The 25428-nt window shown below is 49.0% G+C and overlaps 1 protein-coding gene across 1 annotated transcript in view; it reads right to left on the bottom strand.

The window, feature by feature from the left end:
- The window catches only part of TBC1D22A (TBC1 domain family member 22A), a 268659-nt gene extending 251842 nt beyond the window's left edge, over window positions 1–16817 (bottom strand). Inside the window, exons 1-3 of the mRNA XM_031941147.1 lie at window positions 16205–16817; window positions 6823–6879; window positions 5508–5854 (exon numbers count right to left, since the gene is read on the bottom strand). Coding sequence (XP_031797007.1) covers window positions 5508–5854; window positions 6823–6879; window positions 16205–16266 — 466 coding nt within the window. The 5' untranslated portion in view covers window positions 16267–16817. The remainder of the gene's footprint in view (window positions 1–5507; window positions 5855–6822; window positions 6880–16204) is intronic.
- Between the last annotated feature and the right edge of the window lie 8611 nt (window positions 16818–25428).

The raw sequence follows: 25428 nt of genomic DNA, 5'->3' as shown, positions 1-25428 counted from the left end.
GCTTACAGGCCATTTCCCTCACTTTGAAATTAAACTTCTGTTGGATTCCTGACTCTCCTGTCCCTGCCTGCTTTTTACAGCTGTGGCCATCCAACTCAATTCAGTTGACAGGAGCAACAGCCAATATAAGAAATTTTTCCTATGTGTTTAAAAGGATTGCACTTTTAACTTATATCAGATTGTTTGGAGAGGTAAAGAAGGGAGGGAAAAATTTGGAAAAAAAAAAAAAAAAGAAAAGAAATAAATGATTCTAATAATTCTAGATGTCAAACAATGGTATGTCGCAGCAACATAAGGCTCCTAATCATGGGGAGGTGAAGGGGGTCTGAACAGAAGCTGCATGACAACTTCTCAGAAAGTCTTAGAAGACGTTCATGTCGCAGGCAGAAAGGCCCACCAGATGTCCTTGATCATCCCTCTCGAAGTCTGCACAGACCCAGCTACTGTAAGTTGCTAAAACTGTGGAAATGAAGGAAGCCCAGCTGTACTGAGCTGATCATTCTAACAGAAGGTGACCAAAGAAAGTGAGCTTCAGAAGAACTGTAAAAGCAAGCGAGAACCATGATACCTTACCTGAGGATACTATTTATCACATGTACCATTGAGACCTAAAAGGGACACCTCAGAGGCCCTCGAGTCCAAGCAGCTCATTTTATAAGCAGTGATTACCCCGATTCCCAAAGGACAAAGGAATCCCAAGTGAGGCAGGCCATGAGCCCAGACAATCCCTCTACAGAGCCGCTGCTCAATCCCCCCCAAAATGGGTTAATAGGAAAAACCATGCCCTTTGAATCTTAAAGCAATGCTATAAGGGAGCAGTCTACACGTTCCCATGTTACCGTGCTCAGCAGAGCACAGGAAGAACCAGCCCGTGTCAATGACTTGCACCTCTTGATGCTGAGGTGCATCCTCCCAGATCCCGCCTCACAGGCTATCTTTCTATATTTTCTACCCTAAAGTATATAAGGCAGGAGGAGAGGATTTGTGGGCCCGCATCATCCTTCTGGGCACAGTCATGAGCACCGTTGCCACTCCCAATCACCCACCACCAAAAATCATCTTCCTACAAAGGAGAGCAAAAGACGCATAGAACATCAGACCAGGAAGGGATCTATCTCTGTGGATCCCTTTGCCTCATGGGAAACTGAAGCTCTGGTCAGGAATAGTTGTCAAAGATCATTCAGCCTGGCAGAAGAGCCAGTCCTGGACCGTCTGTGTCCTAAGTCACAGCCCCATGCCCATTCCCTGCGCCTAGACTACCACAGAGCAGTCCAGTTTGGGGGTGAGAGGGGCTTGGGAGGATGGTTCCCAAGCTCATACACCTATACTAAGATAGGGGTGAGAACCAAAACTTAAATCCCCGTTTTTGCTGACCCTAGCCTCACCTCTAGTGCCCACTAAAAGCAGACAACTAAAAAATTCCCACAAATTCATAGTCCAAAACTATATCATATCACACATCTCATTTTCTGAGACAAAAATTCAGTTTCCTGTGAAAAGGTGAACTCCAGACAAGTGACGGGGACAACAATAGGCTCTGCTGAACACACTGACATCCACACATCTCTGACGGCTCCCTGCCAATCAGGAATGAAAATCACTCTCACCAGCTGCTCACTTCCACACAGAACTCATTAGAGTCAAAATATGGGCTGAAAAACCCCACCAACATGAGCCCTGAGGCTTTCAACAAGGGCAATACTCCCTGGCCCCCAGGCAGACTGTGCCCCACTTAAGCCCTGAGGAGGCAGGGGAACAGGCCCAAGACCCTGCCTCATATCCTGTACTCACCACCCCAAGGCAGGCTTTTACCCTCTGGCCAGAGGGAGAGTTCTGGCTCACAGTCTCTCAGTACCTGCCCTCATCCTGCATTAACTCAGGGTGCTGCCACGGGGTTGAGATCAGAGTGAAAAAAGCAGAGGTGGGAGGGCGAAGGTCATTATATCTGGGATCCTTTCTTTAGAGCCACCAAGATATCTCAGCATTTGGGCACCACAAGGAGAATGATGAGCAGGAGAAAAAACCCCCTCTAGGTCCATGACACAATCAGGATGGTCTGTGGCTCTTTAACCAGGACAGACAACCTCAATCTCATTCGTTTAGGACTCTGCCCACACTCTGGCAGTCACACAGCAGTAGGGCCACCAGATACCACAAAGCTAAATACAAACACACTGCCTGAGAAATGAACCGCCTTACCAGTGGAATATCCAAAAGGGCCATGGCACTAGATCTAAGATTATGCACTGGGGAACCAAGTATAAGAGGACTGGAAAAGGAGGGAGGACTCTGAATGCAAAGCAATGCATTTACATTTGACTTTGTCCAAGATAGGAATCACTGGAGTGCATTGTGAATAGGAGGTATGGGATGGGGATGTGGCGGGGAGTTCACATGATCAGACCTGCAGCTGATGAAGATCAATTTAACAACTAAATAGAGATTGGAATGGAGTGGGGAGAGACTTAAGGTAGGCAGAACCTTCCTTCCCCCGGGCATATTTCTGGGCAATACAGAAGGAGTCAGTAGATAGAGAGATTAAAGATGGGTGTGATAGTGGGGCTAATCAGTTGGAGAAGGAAGGGCAGTGGTTTGCTTCTGTGAATTTCATCTCTTCACATAAAACAAGAAATAAGGAGGAAATGGTGGCAGAAGACACAGATGAGGAGGAAGGGGGAAGAGGGAGCTCCCAGCAAATGGCCTCCATTTTTTCCATAAGAGACAGAGAGGGGGAGAGGGAACTGACAAGGCAGGTAGAGTATCCCCATCACTGCCTGGCCGCAGTGAGGGCCTAGTGCAAGTTGTGGGGCATTAATTTGGAGTGGACCCAGTCAGCACAGTTTCATGATTTTCTCCACTTTCATTCAAAAGTAACTAATGAACTATCATTTATTTAGCACTGACTGTGGGTCAGGTCCCGAGAGAAATGCTAGGAAGACAGAGACCAAGTGAGCTAGTCTCTGCCATCAGGAAGCTTACATTCTAAGGGGGAGACAAGACCATCATCAGCATGTGCGTAATAACACACAAGATGAATGAAGATGTTTAAAGGAGGAGGGAGGGAGAGTACAGGCTTCTGGGGGAAGGCCCTTGAGGGGAGCTTTAAGAGAAAACAGAATCCACCTGGTAAAGGTGAGAAGGGAGAGCCAGGGCTAAGGTGTAGAGATGGGAGATGGAGGATCCTGTGAGCGCCACAGGGAAGGAACAGCACGTGTGTGTAAGGAGACTGCAACGGTGGGCTGGGGTCAGGTTGGGAAGAACCTTTAGTGTCAAACAGGGAAATGCAGACACGGAGCCACTGACACTGGCTGAGCGGGGAGACTGATGGGGTCAGATGTAGGAAAGCACTCGAGCAGCTGTGCAGAGACCAGAGGCTGAGGAGGGAGCCAAGGCCAGAAAGCCAATCAGGATGCCAGGGGACAAGTCAGGGAGACGGGCAGCCATGGCCTCAGCCCAGGAGAGGGGCTGGGAACTCATGTCCCGCAGGAAGAGAACGTGGTTGATGGGAAGCCTGGGTTCTCTGAGTCTTAAGAACTCTGCTTGGTGCTTAACAAGAGCCAAACCAAGGTGGCCATTGCCATGGAGACAGATTCCTCATCCCAGGCTCCTGCTCTGTGGGCACTGCCGGCCACCCCTGGAGCCACACCTCCATGGCTCCCACCTTGTGTGGATGGGCCAGCTCAGCCACTCCTCTCCTGGGCCCACATTTCCTGGCTGCCAGGCTTTCTGTCCTGCAGGACAAAATAAAGGAGACTCCCAATCCGAGCCACCCCATGCTTCCCACTGCGCCCATGTAAGGACTCGTGGAACAGCCATGGGCCCTGTCGGCAGTGGCAGGGGGGCAGGCTCCAAAAGGGTCTTTGAGGCCATCTCCTCAAAGTTCAGAGTCCCAAAGAGCAAGGTCCCAACAGGGGGTCAATTGAGGGGCATCGTCCACGCCCACGGCCTCTTGACTCCCAGCAGGCCCGGCCTCCTGGATGCCATGACTGGCTGCACACTGGAATGCCAAGGGCCTCCCAAGCGCACCCCAGCTCCGCCCCCACATCCTCTGTGCCAGCCTGCAAGGGGGCCGGCAACACCGACTCAAGAACGAGGCACGTAGCAAATGCTCTAGAGAAAGCCAGATCTGCCTCCGGAGCTCAGACACTTAAAAACCCTGCCCCACTTGAGGAGAAAGGCCTCCTGCGGTGTGGAGACAACTAAGAACGGGATTCCCAGCATGCTCAGGGGAGATCTGTAACCAACCAAAAGTCAGACACAGACAAGCTGGTGGGCCTTCAATCCCCCCCTCCCCTACGAGGCAGAATCAGCACCAGTGCCCCAGGTCTGCGGGCCAGCCCAAGCAAGGGGCGCTCCTGCCATCCTTGGCCCCCACAACCCCAGGGAGCCAAGGCAGCCTCTTCTGAGCTCTGGGCTGGCAGCTAAGCACCTCCTGCAGTCCAGGCCAGGGGCTAAGGGCTACAGAGACAAGAAAGGCCACAACATGGGCACTGGCAGCCTCAAAGATGCCCAGGAGGAGCAAGGAACAAAGCACTGTGACCCTGGGGGGGGTGGAGGGGGAAGGTGGGAGAACCGGAGGCACAGCGTCCTAGCCCCACTCACACCCTTGCTACGGAGGTGACCGTGTCTAAGTGCAGGTGGCAACACAGACAACCATAACAATCCCCCTCTATGCCCCACCAGAGGTAGCATGCAACAGCGGACAGAGATCAGTGACCCCTCCCCCAGCAGGGTGAGCCCCTGCAGCTCACTCTCTGAGACAATGATAAGCTGCCAAGAAGGTTCCCGGGGGAGGGAGCAGGCAGTGGCCAAGGCAGGTTACGACACAAGCCCTGACTACCTGCCCCCCTCCTACTCTGGGGTCAGACATGGCCGGGCAGCCCCTGGGTACCCTCCGAGCTCTTGCATACAACATCACTAAGGGCTCCTGCAGCCTCATCATCACCAAGAGTTCGGGAGGTGGATAAAGATGGCCAGAGGACTTGGGAAGAGGCGGTCAGACAGGACCTCTGTCAAGCAGTCAGAGGGCAGCCGCCACCAGAGGGCCAGGAGGACAGCTGGGCCCCACCAGACCCCGGCAAACAGAGCCAGGCGCCAGGAGGCCAGGAAACCTTCCTGACAAGGCCTCTGGCCATCCCAAAGGGGCAGAGAGGGCAGAACTAGGGCATCCCACGGCCAGCAGTGTTGCACTTATCCATGGGGGACATGCCCCCCCCCAGGCTCAGGGAGTCGAGGATCCCTCCCCTCATGTACACAGCTGTCTGATAACCCTGCAGAACCCATGTACTTTGTACTTAGAAGGAAAATAAAAAAGGGGAGAGAGGGAGGGAGGAAGAGACAAGGACTGAAAGGGTGGAAGAACAGAAGATGAAGAGGGGGGGAAATGAGGAGGAAATAAAGCATGGGGGGGTGGTGCGAGGGAGCAGGTGTCTTTGGCATTGGGTTCCCTGGCTACCCCCACAAAGCTCTGCTTTCCAGGGCCCAGGGGAGGGGGAGGCCTCCCGTACCTGCAGAGTGGGACGTGTGACTCTCGCTGACAGACTTCACCAGCCTGCTGTCCGGGCCCATCCCTGCGGGAAGGTTGGAGAAATGCTCAGGCTGCTCCCGGTCCCTGCAGACGCGCTCCTCGGGCACCCTGTGCTGCTCCTGGCGGCGGCTGTGGTTCTGGATGACCTGGTTGGCCGTCTCCATGACCACCTCCGTGTTCAGGCTCTCGGCTGCCATGGCCAGCAGCTCATCATCGTCCTCACCCACGTCCCACGCATCGCTTGTGTTGCTCTCAAACTCCTGGAAAGTACTGACTTTCTTGGGCTTTACTGGCGTGGTCGGCGTCTTGGGGACCGTCTTAATCAACCTGCAAACAGAACGAGCGTCTTCACTCCTCAAGCCCCCCAAGAGCAAGGCCCAAAGTCACAGGACAGAGCAGCCAGGAGGCAGAAACACACACAGAGACACAGAGAGAGACACAGACATACCTGCCCCCCACACACACCAGACACACCTACAAACATGTCTCGTACACACACACACACACACTTTCAGACCTCAGTCCATCCCAACACAGGAATAAGGAAGGAACATCTTGCTTGGATGTGCAAGTGACTTAGCACTGGGGAGACAGGAAAGAAAATGCAGGGGGAGAGCGGCTGAGCAAGCACTGGGGAGGTCTCTAGGGGCGCAGCTGTCTCTCATTTATTCCCCAAGAGCTTCCCTCCCTCACTCCCATCCCGGCCTTCTGGCCAAGTTAACAAAGCGAGGGCAAGGCCTGCTTGGGAGCCCAATGTCCCACGGTTCAGAGCTCACGGACTCGCAGCTTTATCGGGGAGAGGGTCCAGGAGCCCCTACAGCCTCGCTACCTACGGGGCTGGCCCCCAGCCCAGCACAGGCCTAGAATGGAGTTGGGCTTGGCTTTCACATAGTTTCCACCTCTCCTCTTCCAGATTCCCAAGGGGGTGTTTGACCACACAGAGACGTAGCAAAAGGAAAGAGAACCCCAGTGAGATGAGCAACGGGCTGCACTAGGCCCCCAGCTGAACGCCCTCCACAACTGGGAGTCAATTGTGACCTGAGGAAAAAGGGCTCAAGGTGCTGGGGAACAAAGGGCCAGACTCTACCCACTACCCTCGGCCCTCCAGTCCCTCTGCCCCCCTCCTTGACCCCAGCCCCGGGGCTCACTCTGAGAAGTACTAGAGAGACTCCACTATCTGAAGACAGCTCCCGCCTGGTCTTTGCCAAAGCGCACCAAGCAGGACGGCGTGGCCCATCACCCTCTCCAAAACAAATAGTCAAGGACAAGCATTTCAGAGGTGACATTGAACTTACGTGCCATGTACTAATGGGTCAAAAGGAGGATGCTGGGCTCCATACACATGCTGGATACTATTTGAAAAGAAAAAAAAATACGACATTAACCTCCGTCTGACTTAACTCCTTGTCCTACTTTTCAAATGAAAAAAAAATGAGATGTTAGCTGCCACACAGGGCCCAGGAAAACCTGCATCACCAGCCATGCGTGGTTACAGAATAACCTGGCAAAACAGGTGGGACGGGATGAATGCTAAAGCACAAGAGGCAGTGACAGAGACCATCTGTCTGAAATGGGACCAACGGCCCCAAGAAGGTCAGGTCCCGGCTGACCGATAAAGACACACGACGACAGAAGCCCGGGTATCCAAGATGGCGCCCAGAGGATAGGTGCAGAACACCTGAGCCCCAGGGTAGATGAACAGTAAGAGGTTTAGCTGGAACCCAGACTGCATTTCCCAGAATCTCGGCCAGACCTGGACAAAAAGCTCCTCTCTAACACATAACCTATCACAGCCTCAGTTTCTTCCTCTAAATGTAAGAGGTTGGAAGCTGGAAGTGATAGCCTCAAAGGTCTAGGATGCCAAGTCCCCCAAGGCTCACTCTTCTTCAATATGTTCTGTACAATAACCACCAGTACTTTTACTGCTCCCTGTGCTTCTCAGGAATCATTCCAAACACTTTTTTCTCCCCTCAAAGCATCCCCCACTCCCAACCACAGCTGAGAATTTCACCAAATACTTCCCCCAAAAAAATCGAGGTTATTCGTCCCATGCTCCCCCTCTCTCCAACTCTCCACTTCAAATCCCCTCAGCTTCCTCCACCATCTCAGGTCTTCATCTACTGTCTCAGGCCCCTCTCCCTACCCATGCCCACAATCCCACCCCTTCCCTTCTCGTCCAGAAGCCTGCCCTTCCACCATCTACTTACCTTCTCTCCTCCCCTTGTCCTCTACCACCTAGAAACGTGCCTAAATTTCCCAACCCATCTGAAAGGAAAAAACAAAACACTTTCTGGTGATTCTAACATTCCTCCACGCTGCTATCCCATCTCTTTGGATTCTTGCACAGTCAGACTGCTAAAGAAAGCAGTCTATACAGCACTGACCTTGTGTTTTCACCTTCTGCTCATTTCCCCAATCCAGATAGTCTGATTTCTAACTCTGCCATTGGGCTGAAACTGGTTTCACCAAGGTCACCAACAACCAAAAATAGAGTTTGCTGCACCGCTGATGCTTATTTGCAAGCTTACATTTAGCAACCAGTAACTGTCCCTGAGAAGAGTGCGCGACCTCCCTTCTGAAGAGGTCATTGTAGGGGTTGACTCTGTGAGACGGTACTTCTATGGACAAGGAAGGGATGTTTTTAGGAGAGTACAAAGGGTGGAAGCAGTGATTGTGATGCCAAAAAATAAGACAAAGGGCAACCACCATCCCTGAGCCACATGACAAGGATGGAAATGAGAGCAAGAAGAAGTTCTGAAGGAAACACAGACAAGAAGACAGTATGGGAGCTATGAGGGTAAACATAACAGATAACAAAAAGAAGTGCATTCGAGACGTAGTCCAAGTTTCCCATACAAACCTGTTTGTTTTGTTCCTGACATATACAAATGTGTATGTATGTTCATGTGTTTAATTCATATTAATAAGAAAGAAAATTAACAACATCTATCCAACAAGATCTGCCCTTGGAACAAATAAATACAGACAAGTCAAACCAACCCCATTCTGCACCGACAGTCCACCGCCTGGCAGAGATCCAGGAGAAGGAGGCAGAGGAGGATAGGCAAAGAGCGCGGGGAGTGGCGCCATTCCCCAGCCTGTTTTTAGGCACGCTGGGTGCCCTCCTCAAGATGGTATATGCCCATCCATAATGAACCTCATTCCTCTAATTGCCAACATTTCACCTACAGAAAGCAACATCACCACTGCAGACCCCAGAGCAAAGTACCTAGAAAAAAATGTCTTTGAGAAGAATGAGACAAGGGTGAAGACTGGAGGTGAAAACAAAATGAGGACAGCAGCAATTTGCTAGGGAGTGCAAAATAAATAAAAAATTATATTACCACATTTACAATTAAATGTTTTCTCGTATTTCAGACAGATGAACCAGACAGGCAGATCATAGAGTCGGCTTTGTTTAGAGCTCATCAACCTATCTTCCCCGTGCTGGGGTCATTACTCTGGGTACTCTTTGAGTTCAACAGTGGTTTGCCATAAACACTGCAAAATGAACTCAATCTGCCATTAAGGCTCATTCTCTCACAGAGTCGATGAGTTCCAAAGATTTATAAAATACATTCTGGAGAGATGCATTTTCTAAAGAAATTCACTTTAAAGGGCTTCAGAGAAAATTTAAGAAAATCTTTTTTTTTGGATGGTAAACAATTCCACTGCTTCCCCATAGCCCAGAATCTGACAATCAGATCTCCTCCACAAAAGCAGGAAGAAGTAGCCAGGATAGCAGATGTAGAAAATAGACTACGGTAAACCTATTTGCCTCCCTACGGTAGTCACAGGATTATAGAACTACCTGAGAGATCAACTCTCTCTCCTCTGGGAACTCACAGTGGTATATTCAGTGGCAGAGCTGGGATTCAAATTCAGGTCCAGTTGAAATATACCTCCAACTTTGGTCATTATCAATCATTTATTATATATATATATATATATATATATATATATATATATATGCATATATATTCATAAGGTAATAATATATCAATCAATTATAAATTTCCTGAGGGCTATATCTCCATCCTTTTATTTTTCTTACTAAATTGAATGTTTTATTTCAATAACCTTTTAGAGCAAGGGCCAACCAACCACCAAGAAGCCTTCTCACATCTGGGAACCATCAGTAAGCATTGGCTCTCCAGTATGAGGGAGGAGCACTTGGAGTTTGGGGATGAATTTTCAGGAAAGCAGAGAGCTTAGAAGTCGCCTTGTCAAAGGTGAGGCCCCTTTTCCAATGGTCCCAGTGGAGGGCAGCCAACCTCTGCTCAAAGGCCCCCAGCAAACCAGAACTCAGCAACTGTTGGGGCAGTCCACCTCACTTCCACTCAATTTCACAGACTCAAGTGGAAGCTCACTCCCAGTAACTCTTCCTCCTGCCCTGGGAGCTGAGACGAACAAGGATAGTCTCTGCCCCCTTCCAGCACAGTCCTAGGGCTACCCAAAGAACAAGACTGTTTTCGCACTTCCTCCAATGAGGCTCCTGAGAGCTTTCTGTCCCCACACCATTCTTTCCTATTCTCTCTCTCTAGTCCCTACTTGTTTTGGTGACATGTGCCCTATAAAATGGTGGCCACAGTTCCATGCAACATCCATGCACTCCCTGCAGGAGCCAAGCATTGGGTTTCCCCACTTTCCTATTTCTGTGCATTACAGCCAAATTATTAGATATGCAAATGAAATGCCACTGCAGCCTTCCAAATTCTAAATAATTTCCAAGAGAACAAATTCAATAATTTCCAGCATCTCTTATCTTTTTTAAAAGGTAAACAAAGATAACTCACTCTAAGTCTTCTTCAACTCCCATTGTTACCCTTTCTCTGTCTAAAGTCATAACGCTCGCTCCCTGACAGGCTGTTTAGTTGATCCATAAATTGCTCTGCCACCTCCGATGACTGGCTTTAGGCCAGGAAATTAACAGAAGGCAGAGATTAACTCCTAAAAAATAAAACAAAAACAGGGTCTGGCACTGGAAAAAAATTTTATAGAGGCATTAAAGCAGTCAACGAAATTGCAACAGCTCTTAAACAAGAAAAATGCCCCGAATCTCTAATTAGCACAGACATGTGCATCATCTCAGTTCCTCAAGATTCACGTTAAGTAGGAACCGAAGGGGACTTCAATTCAAGGCACAAGTAGCATCACCCTTACCCATCCAAACATAGCCAAATTCTTGTTCCTCTTGACCAATGGGGAGAATGAAGGCCCACAGTCTGCAATGGTACGGCTTGGCTTTCCTTCAAGTACATGTGTGCTTACTGTGTGCAGAACAGTGTTCTGAAGGGTGGAGACACTCAACATCTTAAAGAGGACATCCTTCTTCCCTGCCCTATCCAAGCTTCTGCTGGTCTACCAAGTCTCACTTTGTCTACTGTCTCAGCTGGGGCTGAAGACTAGTACGAAATGGCAACAAGCTGGAAGCAAGGAGTTCTCTTCCAAGGCTTCCTTCAAAGCTTCATTTTAGACTGAAGTCAACTTTAAGTATTCTTCACCTTTGCAAAGGCCTTTGCCCTAGGTGGGGCCCCACAACCTGGAGTCCCACGGCCCCCCCACCTCCACCTCATGGCTTCCCAGGCTTCCACCTTCCACTGGATATAGATACCTGTCCCTTTACTGGGCCTCACTACACCGTCCTTTCTCCCAATGATTTCCTTCCTTGACATCTGTAGAGATCACATTCATATCTGTTTATTTACATGTTTCATCCCCCATTAGGAATGAAATACCTTGAGAACAGAGACTTCTTACCTTCCTTGATAGCCAGAGCCGCTAAAGACAGATACTAATTGCTTCAAAATGTTTGGTGACTGACAGACTGACCAGCTAAATTAACAGGGAAACCTAGAGAGAATCTGAGGAATTGAAGGGATCTCATCACCCACCAAGACAGGCAGAACCTCAACAACATCTTTTCCCAAGAATAGACAGAGTGGGCCAATTTACAGGCCCTCAGTCAAAAAGAGTAGAACAAAAACAAATGGATTTGGAGGAACATGGAGAAAATTACCACCCATTTTTTGGTCAACTCCTTTCCCCACCTTCCCTGCCCTCCAAAGTCAAAAGTGTCCGGGACAACTGGATGTCTGCCTCCCTGCCAAGGACTCGTCAGAAGTTTGTCCAGAAGGTAGCAGTTAAACTTCATCTGGACAACATGAGTCTACAGCCAGGAGAAGTAGAACAGCACGATGTTATTTTTTACTCTGTCGGGTTAGGATGGAGAGGAAAGACAGCTGAATGTTGATGACCCCCCACGAAGCACTGGGAAGCAGACACAAGCAACAACAAATGAGCCTCGGCAGCGCCAGCCATGGACCAGCTGACGGAATAGAGGGGACGCAGTGAGAAGGGAGGTGTGGATTCGAGGACCCAGAGTCAAATCCTAGCTCTCTCATTTGACCTCACTTGTCTTGGCCTCAGTTCTCTCAGTTAAAGAACATGGACCAGGCATTCTATTAGGAAACGCTTCCTTGGTAAGAGAGACTTAAGCCAGACCACTCCTGTGGTCACTCTAGGCCAGGCTAAAGCCTTAGGTACAATGAAAGGCAAAAAACAAAATCCCTTTCCCTAAAGGAACTCCCAGACTAATGGGGAGGTAAGATGCAAACCACCGAGCACATACAAGGCAATGATGGGGAGACCATTGCAGAGGAAAGGTGCCCACAGGAGGCAGCCTGGGAAAGGCACCCTCCCTGTGCAGGGTAGGGTGTGCTGACCCCCAAAGGGAGCTGGGAAGCCCAAAGACGGAGGTGAGGAGGAAGAAAATCCCAGGCATGGGAGATGGACAGCCAGCGAAAAGCACCCAGGTTGGGAAGTGCAGAGAGCCTAGTGCCACTGGACCAAGGAGAACATGGTGGGCAGTCAAGAGTAAGAAGACAGAAAAGGCAGGAAGGGGGCCAGTGGCAAAGAGCTTCATATGGAGGCCTCTCTATCTGATCCTGGGGAAGCCATCAGTAGGGGTGCCATGGTCAGACTCACCAAACGAAGGATGGTCTGAAGTAGGGAGACATAATGTAGAAGAACCAATTAGCATGCTGCTGCCAATGAACCCCCCCCCAGTGCACAATCACAATCAAGAGGCCCTAGGGGATAGGAGAAAAATGGGGACTTGAGTCTCTCCTGAGCGCAGGAAATCTCAGCCTCCCCATATGCCCAGAGAGTGGGGGGGGAGGGAACCAAACAGTTCTGGTCCCGATGCTCTGGGCTGGCAGACTGAGTCTACGCTGACCTCCCAACATAGAAATGAACAAATCAGGTCTCAGCCCTCTGGGATCAGCAGAAAATACAGAGATCCAGTCAAGCGTTCCCAGTCTAGACTCATTTGTGACAGCCCAAAGGCTGGTTCTGCACTGTGGGTGTTTCTGTCACCAGTGTCCAGCACGGTGCCGGCTCTGGCACACACTAGCTTAGTAAGGGCAGGGGGAACTCAAGAGAGCAGCATCAGGGTCCATGGAGACGACGACTGGCCTTACAGGGATTAAACCTGCAGGCAATCTGTGGATTTTTGTGATCCTCCAGGATTTGGGCAGAATTTCCCTGGAAATACCCAACAGCCAGGAAATGCATTCAAAAAGGAGAAAGGGAAGAAAAGCAAGACCAAAGGTTGGCTCTCTGGGCAGGAGGGGCCTGGAAACCGACTCTAAGAAATAAAAAGACCAAAGGTATCCCCCATGATACCTTCAGCAGGGATGGGAGCCCCAGGAGGAGACTGAGAGAAGCAGCCCGACCAGTGACTGAAGGAAGCCCAGGGTCAAAGGTCTCATCCCTGGAAATGGGCAACCTCCCTCAACTGCCTCTGGCCCTGGAGCAGCGAGGCAGCCCAGCCTGGAGCTCAGATCCGAGCCTGCCCGGCACCAGCCAAGGACCTCAACCCAATCCAACAACTAAGGGCAAACCCCTGTGCCCTGCGGATACCCCTTCCCGGATTCCTTGCCCAGGAAAGCACAATGCGAGGCCACCTTCCCAGCATGAGGTGGAGAGAAGGTTGCACCCCTTCTAAGGGAGGGGGCTCTGTCCATGGTGCTGGGGACGGAAACACAAGAACCAGCTTTTTTTCTCACCTCCACTTAGGAAATCCAGATTAACGAACACCGGCCCCACCATCCACGGGAAGCCCGTGAGCCCAACGCACAAAGGGGCCTCCTCCCAGGGGGCATGCTTGCAAGCACTGCCAGGGCAGACTCCCCAGAGCTCGGGACCCCTCCTCAGCCCGCTCTCCCAGCCAGAGCCTGCGGTCTTCTCCCCGCCACATCCTGGGAGAGGACTCTGCCTCCTCCTCCTCTCCCACCCCTCAGGCACCTGCTCCTCCTCCACAGCTGTCCCACATGAAGAGGTGGCCCTTCTCCTTGCCAAGGCAAACCTCCAACTTTTCCCCCAAACTGCCCCCTCCCTCCCTCTCTTGGTCAGTCCCACCTACTGACTCCTCCCCTGCTGTCTACACTCTCCCAAGCCTCCTTCATCCCTAAAGACCCCACTGTGCCCACTGCCTCCTGAGCAAGGGTCCTCCCTCTCTCCTTCCTATTTAGTTAGAGTCCTCTCACACCTGCTCATGCTCAGGACCTTGGCTTTCCTGTCTTTCAGTCACTTCTAAAGCCTCTGCATTGGCTTCCGATGGCCAAGGCCAAGGGCCATTCCTCCTCCTGCTCTTCTCCACATCACCTCTCTCTGTCTTCCTCCCCCACCCAGGTCCTGTCCACTCCCATGGGGGTCCCCTCCCTTGGCGATCTCCTCAGCCCCCAACCTCCCGCCCCATCAGGATCTGCTTCCTTTGTGCTTGCCCCCTCCCCTCACCCCCCCCTTCCTTGGTGAGCAAGCTCACATGCCACCGGCAGGAAGCCTTCCAACGGTTCGCCTCAGTCAGCCCGCCCGCCCCAAAAACGGGGACATGCCCCATCGGGAAGCTGGGAGGGGGGAGACCAAGGGGAGACCCATTTGGGGGAGCACCCAGGGGGAGCACGAAAGGGGGAGCACCGACAGGGAGGAGCACCGCGTGAGGGAGGCTCACCGCAAGAGGGAGGGGGAGGAGCACAAGGGGGAAGGGGAGGGGAGCACCGGGGCGAGGGGGGGAGCACCGCGAGGGAGGCGACCGGAGGGGAGGCGACCGACCGGGAGGGGAGGAGACCGGGCGAGGGGGGAGCAAAGGGGGGGGGGGAGGAGCACCGCACTAGGGAGGAGCACCGCGTGAGGGAGGGGGAGGAGCACCCCAAAGGGAGGGGAGGAGACCGACAGGGAGGGGAGGGAGCACCGACGGGGAGGCGACCGGATGAGGGAGGCCCCACGGCGGCGGAGGGAGGGGAGGAGCACCCACTAGGGAAAAGGGAGCACCGGAGGGAGGGCACGACGAGGGAGGGGGAGGAGCACCGCACGAGGGAGGGCACTGCTTTTGCCCTTCCTGGAGTTAGAGCACAATGCGATGGAATTGTTCCAAGTGTCTGGAGAGTGCCCCCGGGCTGTGAGGATAAGGGGGGTCATCCTCCCTTGCCCATCAGGACCAGCACCGATGAAACACCTGCTGGGGCCGGGTCCCAGCCAAGGCCGGCAGTCCCTGCCCCGGGGCGCCCAGACCCGCAGGGCAGACAGCCGAGAGGGCCAGGGCAGGATAAGCCCAGAGAGGGACTGGAGGAGGGCGCTTCCTGACTCCCGAGGGAGGCCGGGGACGTGAGGCCGCGGGGGGCAGAGGGCAAAGGAAGCCGGCGGGACCCCGGGGGCTCGTCCGGGGGCGGGGAAGGAGGAGCTCTGCTCTGGGGCGGGGGCGAGCCGCGGCCAGGCCCGGGAGCCAGGGCCTGGCCGGGAGAGGGAGAAGAGCCCGGGACGGCCCAGCCGGGGGCAGGACCCGGACGCGCCTCCCAGGCCCCGCAGGGCAGGGTCGGGGCAGGGGAGCCGCCGCCTGGCTCCGGCCCGCCCGGCCCCCCCCCGCCCTGGCCTGGGCCCCGGGCCCCTCCCGGCCGGCCGCCCAGCCCCGCCACACTCCCCAAGGGGACAGCCCCCCGGGAAGGCCCGGGGCCCTCCCTCCCCGCGGTCCGCTCCCTGTCTGGGGGGCGGGGCCACGCCCCCTCCCGCCTCCGCCCCGCGGGGGACCAGCACGTGGCTCCCAAGCGCCTTAAAGGAGGCACCAGTCAAGGAACGTGGGGGAAACTCCAGGTACGGATGGGGAAACTGAGGCCCAGGGAGGGAGGGACCCTCGGGAAGGGCCCCTGACAGCGGAGGGCGGTGTAGTCCCCGAGCTACAGCTGGGGAAACTGAGGCACGGAGCGGGAAGGGCCCTAGGAGAGAGCTGCAGACAGCAGAGGGCGTACTCCCAAATTGCAGTCGGGAAAGCTGAGGCCGGGGAGGTCAGAACCCTAGGGAAGGGCCCCAGAGGGCGGGGCGTGTAGCCCCTAAGTTACAGATGGGGAAACTGAGTCTCGCTGGGTTCCGGGTGGGGGCAGGGTCGCCGGCGCCGGCCCTCCTCCCCCCAATGACCTCCCTGCCCGGAGGAGGAAACTGAGGCTGGGCGAGGAGGGAAGAGGGCAGGGTCCGGACCGGATCTCTCTTCGCCCCCCGCCGACTCCCGTTCCGAAAGCTGGGCCTTCTGTCAGAAGGGCGCCGGCAGGCCCGGCCCGCAGACGCTTTCGGGGCTGCCCCACGCTGACCCCTGACCCCTGACCCGCACCCCCGGGCCCCGCCCACCTTCCTGGGAGCCTGTGGCTGCTGCGCTTCCAGAACTGCCTCCGCGCCCCGTCGCTGGCCATGGTCCCTCCGCATCCCTCAGGCGGCCCGACGACGCGTCCCGGATGCGGCCGGGCCCGAAGCAGGAGCTGCCCTTCCTGGCCCGGCCGCCGCCGCCGCCGCCCCCGAAGCCTCGAATCCCCTCCGAGTCCGGCGCCCAGCGGCGCTTCCGCCTCCAGTAGGAAGTTTAGTTTCTGGCGCCGGAAGTCCCGCCTCTCCTTGCAACCTCCCCGAGCTGGGCGCGGGGGTGGGCGGGGCGGAGCGTACGGCGCGGACGTCCCGCGTCCTATAAAAGCGGCTGCCGGGCGTGCGGGGGCTCGGCGGGAGCGGCGAGGGGGTGGCGTTGAGCCGGCGCTCTCTGCCTGCGGTCGGGGCGGGCTTCGGGCTCGGTTCGGAGCGGACGAGGACGGTAGGCGGAAGGAGGGCGCGCGGGCCGCTGGGGAAGGCCAGAGACGCCCGCGCGCGTCTGAGACCCGGCCCCCGACCTCGGGGAGAAGCGGGCGTCCTCCCCTCCCCCCCCCCCCCCGCGGTCTCTGGGGGGCCGGCCGGAAGAAAGGGGGCGGGAGGAAACGAGGCCCGGGGCCGCCCGAGGCTTCCGCGGGGGCGGGGGGGGGTCACCAGGTGCCCGCCGCGGGGATTGGGAGGGGGCAGCCGAGCGCTCCGGCGGACAAGGGGGAGCAGGTGGAAGAGGCGTCAGAGCGGGGCGCTGTGGGAGGACTAGCCAGACCCCGCCCCCCGCTCCGTGATGCCGTGAAACGTGTTAGTCTCGGCCCCGCCTCCGTAAACAACAGGCGCGATGCTCCTGGGCCGCCCCGGGTTTGAGAAGAGACGGGAGGCGAGCTCCCCCTGCCTTGGAGGGGCAGGGCGAGTGTGGCTGCAGAGCATCCTCTGCACAGGGGCCTGGACCCCCCAAGGCTGAGCGCCAGCAGGCGGCCTGCAGCGCCTGGACGCGGCGAGGGTCTGTGTAAGAGAGCCCCGTCCGGTGCAGGTGCCGTGCATCCCCATGCTTAGCGCCTGGCACGCAACAGGTTCTTAGCGAAAGTCGGCTGACGAGTCCGGGAAGAGTGGCTGAAGCTGTAGGGCAGAAGCGCCTTCCGCGGAGAGCCATCTGCGGGGCTGACGCTTCCCCGCGGGCATCCACCGGCTGCCGCAGCAGGTCGGCGAGAAAGAAGCGGGGCGTGCTAGGTCTTCCTCAGTGATCACAGCTAAAGAAGAGGGTTCCCATTCATTGCTGCCTGGTTTCACGGGAGAGCCACTTGCCCGCGAGTTACGGACGTGCTTCCTTCCGAACCTGGTAACGTCTAGGAGGAAAAGCGATCCCGCGGGACTAACTCAGAAGGGATCGGGTCCTTGATTGCTCCATCTTCCCAGGCGAGAGGGAAGCCTCCCAACCCTAATCCTTCGTTCTTCCCACCCCGTCCTGCTGCCAGGCAGAAAGAAGCTGCAATTCACTGTGCCGTGTTCCTCACGGACTGCCCGACAAGATTTCATTGTCTCAGACTAGGCTGGCTCCATATAACTCCACCGAGCAGCCAAAAATTCGTGCTTTAAATCAGTCCTGACCCTGGCTGCGGTCCCCGTTTAATCCAAATAATGCTGAAGTGCTGCCGTAGTCCTCTTTTGCCAGCCCCTCCCTTAAGAAGTGTGTCCTAGTCCACATTTCTCTGATGACTTAAAGGTGATCTGACCTTATTGACTGACTTTATAGACCAGCTCAACTTGTTTGCACCATCCTCAGGTCCTTTATATATGCTGCTGACTTAGCAGATACGAGAATTCACAACCCTTGGTACGGTACAGATTGCATTTTTATCTAATTTTCCAATATATCCAAGCATTTTCATCCAAATTTGGGTTCTTCATTGCCAAAGATGTATTTATAATTATTAATCCTTGATTTTCTATCTAAATATCAATGGGGGGGGTGAGGCAACTGGGGTTAAGTGACTTGCCCAGGGCCTCACAGCCAGGAAGTGTTCAGTGTCTGAGGTCGCATTTGAATAGGGTCCTCCTGACTTCAGGGCTGGGGCTCTATCCACTGCGCCACCTAGCTGCCCCTTATCGAATTTTTTTTCAAGTATTGTTGAACCAAATTTATATGAGTATCTTTACACAACTTCTCCAACGTTTACTTTCATCATTTGTAACCTCAATTTGCTGGAGTCAGCGAGGTAAATGCTAAAAGTTGCCTTGATTTGCATTTATTTTATTACTGATTTGGCGCAGTCTTGAACATAATTTGGGGATTGCGTGTCTTTTCAAAGATTTTAATAGCCTCTGATATATTTTGGGAATAGCCACATAGACTGTGTGCATGATTGTATACAGTCTGTGTTGGCTATATAACATGTGGTACACATGACCATTAGTGCTAGCCTCTGGAAAAATCTTCCCACACTTTTTTGTGCCGTGCCTTCACAGGTGTATATACCACAACAAAGTCTGACTGGCGAGATGATTGGGGGGGGAAGGGGGAGATGGGCGTGACACAGGGCTATTCCAAACCTCCTCCAGTTTGTATCTTTTACATGACTTATATTTTTCTGACTTTTAACAAAGGAATATGTGCTTCTCTTCCCAAGTTTCTTTGACATCTTTACTCATCTTTTCTAGCTTTACTCTTGGGATCTCAAAGATCCCTTGGTCCAACACTTTCGCATCATTAATCTTCCGTGTTCTCCAGCCTTCAGCCACTCGCTGTATAAATAATGGTCTTCTCTGCCTCCTAAACCATGCTTAGATTTTCCTCCTTCCCCCATCCTTTTTTTCTTTTTTTTCCTAAACATTTTTATTTATTTTTCTGGTTATACAAGTGTATTAACTTTTTAAATACACATTTTTTATGAATCGTGTTGAGAGGAATATCAGAACAAAAGGGAAAAAAACACAAAAGAGAAAAGAAAAACAAAACAAACAAAAAAGCAAACATAGCATTTGTTGATTTATATTCAATCTCCATAGTTCTCTTAACTTTTCATCTGAGACTTACCTAGATGAATCACTAGAAAAAGTGAAGGAAGATAGAGTCAGTATGGCAGTGAAAAGAATTATCTTTTGCCTACCTTTCCCTAAACACCTTCCACAATCTAGAAAAGATCCCAGGCTAAATTCTGATTCAGGAAAGCCAAAAAAAGTCAGTGGGCAGTTTTAAGTGAACACTAAAGTGGGGGCTAAATAGGAGGACAACAGTACAGTCTAGATTCTGGGGAAAGAAATTAATTTCAATACCCTGGAATGTAAGGGGAAATTTTTTGAACCAGAGCACTGGGACAGGAAGAAATTCCAGGAGACCCTTCTAAACTAGTGCTGACTGCAGGGATTAGTGCCATCTGGCAATTCTGACAATACCGAGTTCTAGCTCACAAATGCTGGGTAGAAAATGACCATTAGAGGACCTTCTCTGATTACTGGACATAAAACAAATTCCAAAAGCTTAGCTGTATGTCCCTGAGCACAGGAAGAGAGCTATGACTCGTTTCTGACCTTTAAGCCTAAATCATAATCCGCAGTATAATCCATGGTAAAAGGCTGAAACCAAAGAGGAGCCAGTCATTCAATCTTGAACTTGCACATACTGCAAGTTCACATTGGGCTGAGTCCAGCATCAGTCTAGTAAAACCAAACTATACGTAAGCCAACAAATGCACAAACCTCTGTCAGAAACTTAGAGTTCAGATTAGAAAGAGGGAAGTAAAAAACCTCTTTCACTTTAGAAGGACTAAGAATTTGCATGACCTTTCTCTTCAAGCCCCACTGCATTATAAAAGCTGCAGCAGCTTAGGCCACACATTCTGCCCCTCCTAATACCACAAATGCAGAACCAAATATGAACTTAATGCCTAAAGTCAAGTAGGCTGGAAGAATAAACCAAAGCAGACCTGGCCAAAAAAAGTTACTATGATGACAGGGAAGATGAGCGCAGAAGTCAATGTCTTGAAAACATCAACAAGCAGAGCTTCAATAGAAGAATGTAGATTGAACACAAACTCATAAGAATTACCAGAAGAGTTAAAAAGAAGGAAAAAAAAAAATAGTAGAGGGGAAAAGAAATGAGATTACCAAGAAAGTTATAAAGAGAAATAACAGTTTAGAGAACTGTACACCCTTAGTGAATAACTTTTTAAATTAGAATTGGACAAATGGAAGCTGGTGACTGTTATTGAAACGTTTGTTGAAACTCCCTTGGGAGTTTTTTGGTAAAGATAATGAAGTGGTTTGCCATTTCCTTCTCCAGATCGTTTGATAGATGAGGAAACTGAAGCATTAACAGGGTGAAGTAGTTTGCCCAGGTCTCACACAACTAGTATCTTAAGGCCAGATTTGAACTCAAAAAGAGGAGTCTTCCTGATTATCCATTGTGCCACCTAGCTATGCAAATGATTCCATGAGATATTAAAAATAATTTAAGAAAAAGAGACTGAAAAAGTAAAAGATACAAACAACTGTTTCACTATATATTTCATTATAAAGGAAAACTAGCCAGATATATTAGAACCAGTGGGCAAAATGGAAATTTAAAGACTACTCACTAAAAGAAACCTTAAATCTCCCAAGAATAAATTTAACAAAAATTCAGAATTTCTAGGTCAAGGAGAAAATACTGCAAAAAGCCAGAAAGAAAAAAGTTCGATTAACCTGAGAACCACACTCCAGATCACTCAAGATGTAACAGCCATTATTATAAAAGAACAGAAAACTTGGAATATGATATTCCCAGAAGGCAAAAGACATGGGTTTGTGACTAAGAATAACTTGCCCTACAGGGGGAGAAATTAATATTTAATGAAATAAAAGACTTCTAAGTGTTCTTGTTAAGACCAGACCTGACTAGAAAATCTGACATTGAAACACAGGATTTGAACATTAAGATTAAGTTGTTTTCTTTATCATTGTATTAGATGATAGCTCTAAACCCTCAGAACTTTGTTATAATCTCAAAATTTAATCTCAAAAGGATGAAATAGATGAGGAAAACTACATTGAGAGAAGAAAGGAAAAGAAAGCATCAGAAAATATTGCATAAATGGGGTGTACAGGAAAGTATACTGTGGAGGAGAGCAGTCAACACTTGAATGTGACTGGCATCTGAACTGTTTTAAGGAGGAAAAAGTACAATATACAGAAGGCCTACCCAAAAGGGATCATATCCTAGCTGATTAGACTCCACAGAACTATCAAAAGTAGGAGTTTGTTTTTCTTCAACGAGAAGGGGAAAAAAAATAGATTTACCATTGGCTAAATTGGTTTTTAAAAAGAAGAAAACCAAATTGCTAGTCAAAACCAACGAAGATGAAAATTTTTTAGACTATTTTGGCCGTTTGCCAATATCAATTTTAATGAAAAATATGAATATAAAGTATAATTGCTCAGATTAACAGTATACTAGAGTAAGTGCTATCTTTGAGATTAAACAAGGCATACATGAGCTCCCTAAGAAATAAACCCAAAATTAGATGGATTTACACATGAATTTTATCACACATCTTTTTAAAAGTTTGAGTACTATGTAAACTTTGAAAAAAAAAAATGGCAAGCAATCCTACCAAATCCTATTGCATTCTTGATTCCTAAACCAAGGAGAGTAAAAACAGAAAAATACTACAGATCAATTTCCCTCATGAATATTAATGCAAGATTTTAAAAATACTAGCTTAGAAAAAGTTCTCAGACAAAATACAATATCAATTCCTGTTTTTAAAAAAACAACACACACTGGAAAGCAAAGGAATAAATGGAGCTTAAAATAAGTAAAACAGAACAGGCATCATAATGGGGGTAAGCTAGAAAGAAGCCTTTCCAATAAGATCAAAAACGAATTATCAGCATTGTTACTATTCATTATTCTACAAGAAATGCTAGTTCTAGCAGTAAGAAGAAGAAAAATTGAGAGAATATACATAGGTAATAAGGAGGAAAAAACTCTTTGTATATAATATGATGATTTATTCAGAGAGCCCTAGAGACTCAACTAAAAATCTGATAGAAATAATGTCAGCAGGTTGCAGGATATCAAATAAACCCATACAAATCATCAGCATTTCTGTATACTACCAACAAACCCAGCAGGAAGAAACATTCTATTTGAAATAACTATAAATAATAAATACAAAACATTAGGGAATCTTCTTGGCAAGGTAGAGAAACTATATGAACATGATTACAAAATACCAAGCAAAGATATCTAAAGAGAAATACTTAATCACTCATGGATATGTCCAGTGAACATTAAAATGACAACTAAATTAATTTGCTTTCTCAGTTTCATGCCAATCAGATTTCCAAAGAATTACTTTATGGGGGTTGGGAAAAACATGAAATTTATCTGAAAGAACAAAAAACTAAAGATTTCAAGGGAATTGATGAATTGTTTTAAAATGGGAAGGAAGGAGGACTAGCAGTATAAGATCTCAAACTATACTCCCAAGTTTTAATGAAACCAATTTGGTCCTGGGTAAGAAACAGATCAGTCATTGAGTCAGATTAGATACACTATATAAAATCACATGAGCACAATAATATTTGATAAACCCAAAGATCTTGGCTATTGGGACATGAAGTCAGTATTTAACAAAAATTGTTAGGAAAAACTGGGAAGTAATCTGACCAAAGTTAAGCAGAGACCAAAATCTCACTACACCAAGATAAGTTTCAAATGGATACATGATTTAGATATAAATGATGATAACAAACGAATGAGGCATAAAAAATTATATGAGGTCTTTAGGTAGGGAAAAAGTTCATGACCAAATATGATAAGGTCAATGGAAAAATCAATAATTTTGATTACATAAAATTTTAAAAGTTTTGCACAAGCAAAACCCACTTAACTAAAATTAGAAGGGAAAAAAAAAACCTGGAGGAAACCTTTACAGCAAGCTTCTCTGAGACTTCTAAAATATATAAGAAACTGATTTAAAGTTACAAAAATAAGAGCCATTCCTCAAGGATAAATGATCACAGAACACAGTAATTTTTCAAAGGAAGAAATCAAAGCTATATTTTTTTTAAAAAAAAGAAGAAGGAGCTCTCAATTTCTATTAGAGAAGTGCAAACTAAAAATAACTATTAGGTAACAATTCACATGCATGAGATTGCCTAAGATGACAAAAAAGGAAAATGACACATGCTGGAGAGGATGTGGGGAAATAGGCGCACTGATATACTGTTGGTGGAATTGTTAATTAGTGATTTCAAACTATGCTCAAAAGGCTATTAAACTATGCTATATGATCCAGTAGTACCAGGAAATCTGTGTGCTAAAGAGAGTGAAGAAAGAAGAAAGGGACCCAAATGTATAGAAATATAGCAGTTCTTTTGGTGGTAGCAAAGAATTGGAAATGGGGGCTGCCTGTCAGTTGGGTATTGGCTGAACAGGTACATAAATATTATGGAACATCATTTTGTGCCATAAGAAATGATGTAGGGGATGGTAAAATAGAAAACTTGGAAGACTTAAATGAACTGATGATGCAAAGTGAAATAAACAGAAATTTAACAATTACATGGTAATAGCAATATGTAACAGTAAACAACTATGAAAGGATGAAAGGCTTAGTCATTCTAATAAACACAAGGGCCCACAATTCCAAAAGACTCATAATGAAACATGTTATTCACTTCCAGGTAGAAGACTGATAGATTCAGAATAAATTAGAAGGCTGTTTCCTTCTATTTCTTTTTTTCCTTTTTTTTTTTTTCAATTGGTGAACATTTGTTTTGTGTGCCTATACATATTTGCAAATGGGTTTTGTTTTTCTTCTCAGTGGATGGGGGAGAGGGAAAAGGAGAGAAGACAGAGAATTTGGAAATGAAAATGAAATATTACAGTACCAGGAAAACTGTACAGTGTACTTTAAACAGTGAACAATAAAGGGGAGGAGGAGGAAAAACCTTGAATATTGTAGTTGCAATGACTCAACTTGACTGGGAAGGATAAGTTAGAAAATAAAATTGTTCTCCCTAAGTCTTTGTAGAAGGGACTATGGATGTAAAACATTGCCAAATTGAGGTAACAAAAATTGTTCCCTCACCCTTTTCTATTCTTTGCTATAGTCGTTGGTTGTCTAGATAACAGAGTGAAGATGGAAAAATGAAAACAACCCACTAATTTTTTTTTAAGTAAGCTCTCATTTGACCTGCCAATTCCCCAAGATAAAAACATCTTTTATCTTTCTTCCTTTTCACTAACAATTCTATGACTTCTTGATTCAAACACTTTTCTACCTTCTTCAGTTTGACTTTCAACTCTGTTGTTCAACTGAAACTATTTTCTCCTAGGTTACAAATATCCTCTGACTGTTGTCCTCCTCCTTAGAACCTTTAACTGTAACTTTTAACACCATCAATACCTAGTTCTCCTAGTCTGACATCCTGAAATGAGATAGTTGTAAAAACACTTACCGACTTCAGAAAGATAGGAAAAAAGTGTCAGAATTGTTTTGTTTTCATTCACAAATATTCTCACTCACTTCTCACCCCTTAAGTGTGAATGTACCCCAAGGCTTTATCCTAGACATTCTCTCCATTAATTCTTTACCTTAGTGATCTCATCCACTCCTCTGAATTCAATTGAAGTCTCTGTAGATGATTCTGAATCTATAGCCAAAGTTCTAAGTGTCCTATTAATTCCTGTTGGATCTATGTGTCCCATTATATCTCAAACTTAACATATCCAAATCCCTCATATTTGCACCTTTGTACTCATGTATCATTTTGCATTTTCTCTCTCTCTGTCTCTCTGTCTCTGTCTCTCTGTGTCTCTTTATCTGTCTGTCTTTCTGTCTCTGTGTCTCTGTCTCTCTCCCTTTGTGTGTGTGTATCTCTGTCTTATATATGTGTATGTACACACACACACACACACACACACATCCTCTTTCTGGTGTCAGTTGAATTAGATGCCCTCATCTCTCTCTGTGACAACAAACTGAAAAGGACATGAGGACAGAGCCAAGGACAAACTGCTTTCTGTGGCACTAACCTTAAAGATGGTTATCAGAAATGTAGTCTTTAGGATGCCTGATTCTTGGTGTTTGTCTGGCACTAGTATGGTACTAGGGAAAAACTGCTTAATTTGGAGTTAAGATACCTGAATTTAAATCTCAGTTATATCATATACTCCTTTATGCAACTTGAGTAAGTTACATGGGCCTCAGTTTCCCCATTTATAAAATTAGGAAGTTGCATGA

This window comes from Sarcophilus harrisii, chromosome 5, assembly GCF_902635505.1.
Source record: "Sarcophilus harrisii chromosome 5, mSarHar1.11, whole genome shotgun sequence".
In the NCBI taxonomy this organism is placed as follows: Eukaryota; Metazoa; Chordata; class Mammalia; order Dasyuromorphia; family Dasyuridae; genus Sarcophilus; species Sarcophilus harrisii.
The sequence above is the reverse complement of the archived record's forward strand: the minus strand, read 5'-3'. Positions and strand labels throughout refer to the sequence as shown.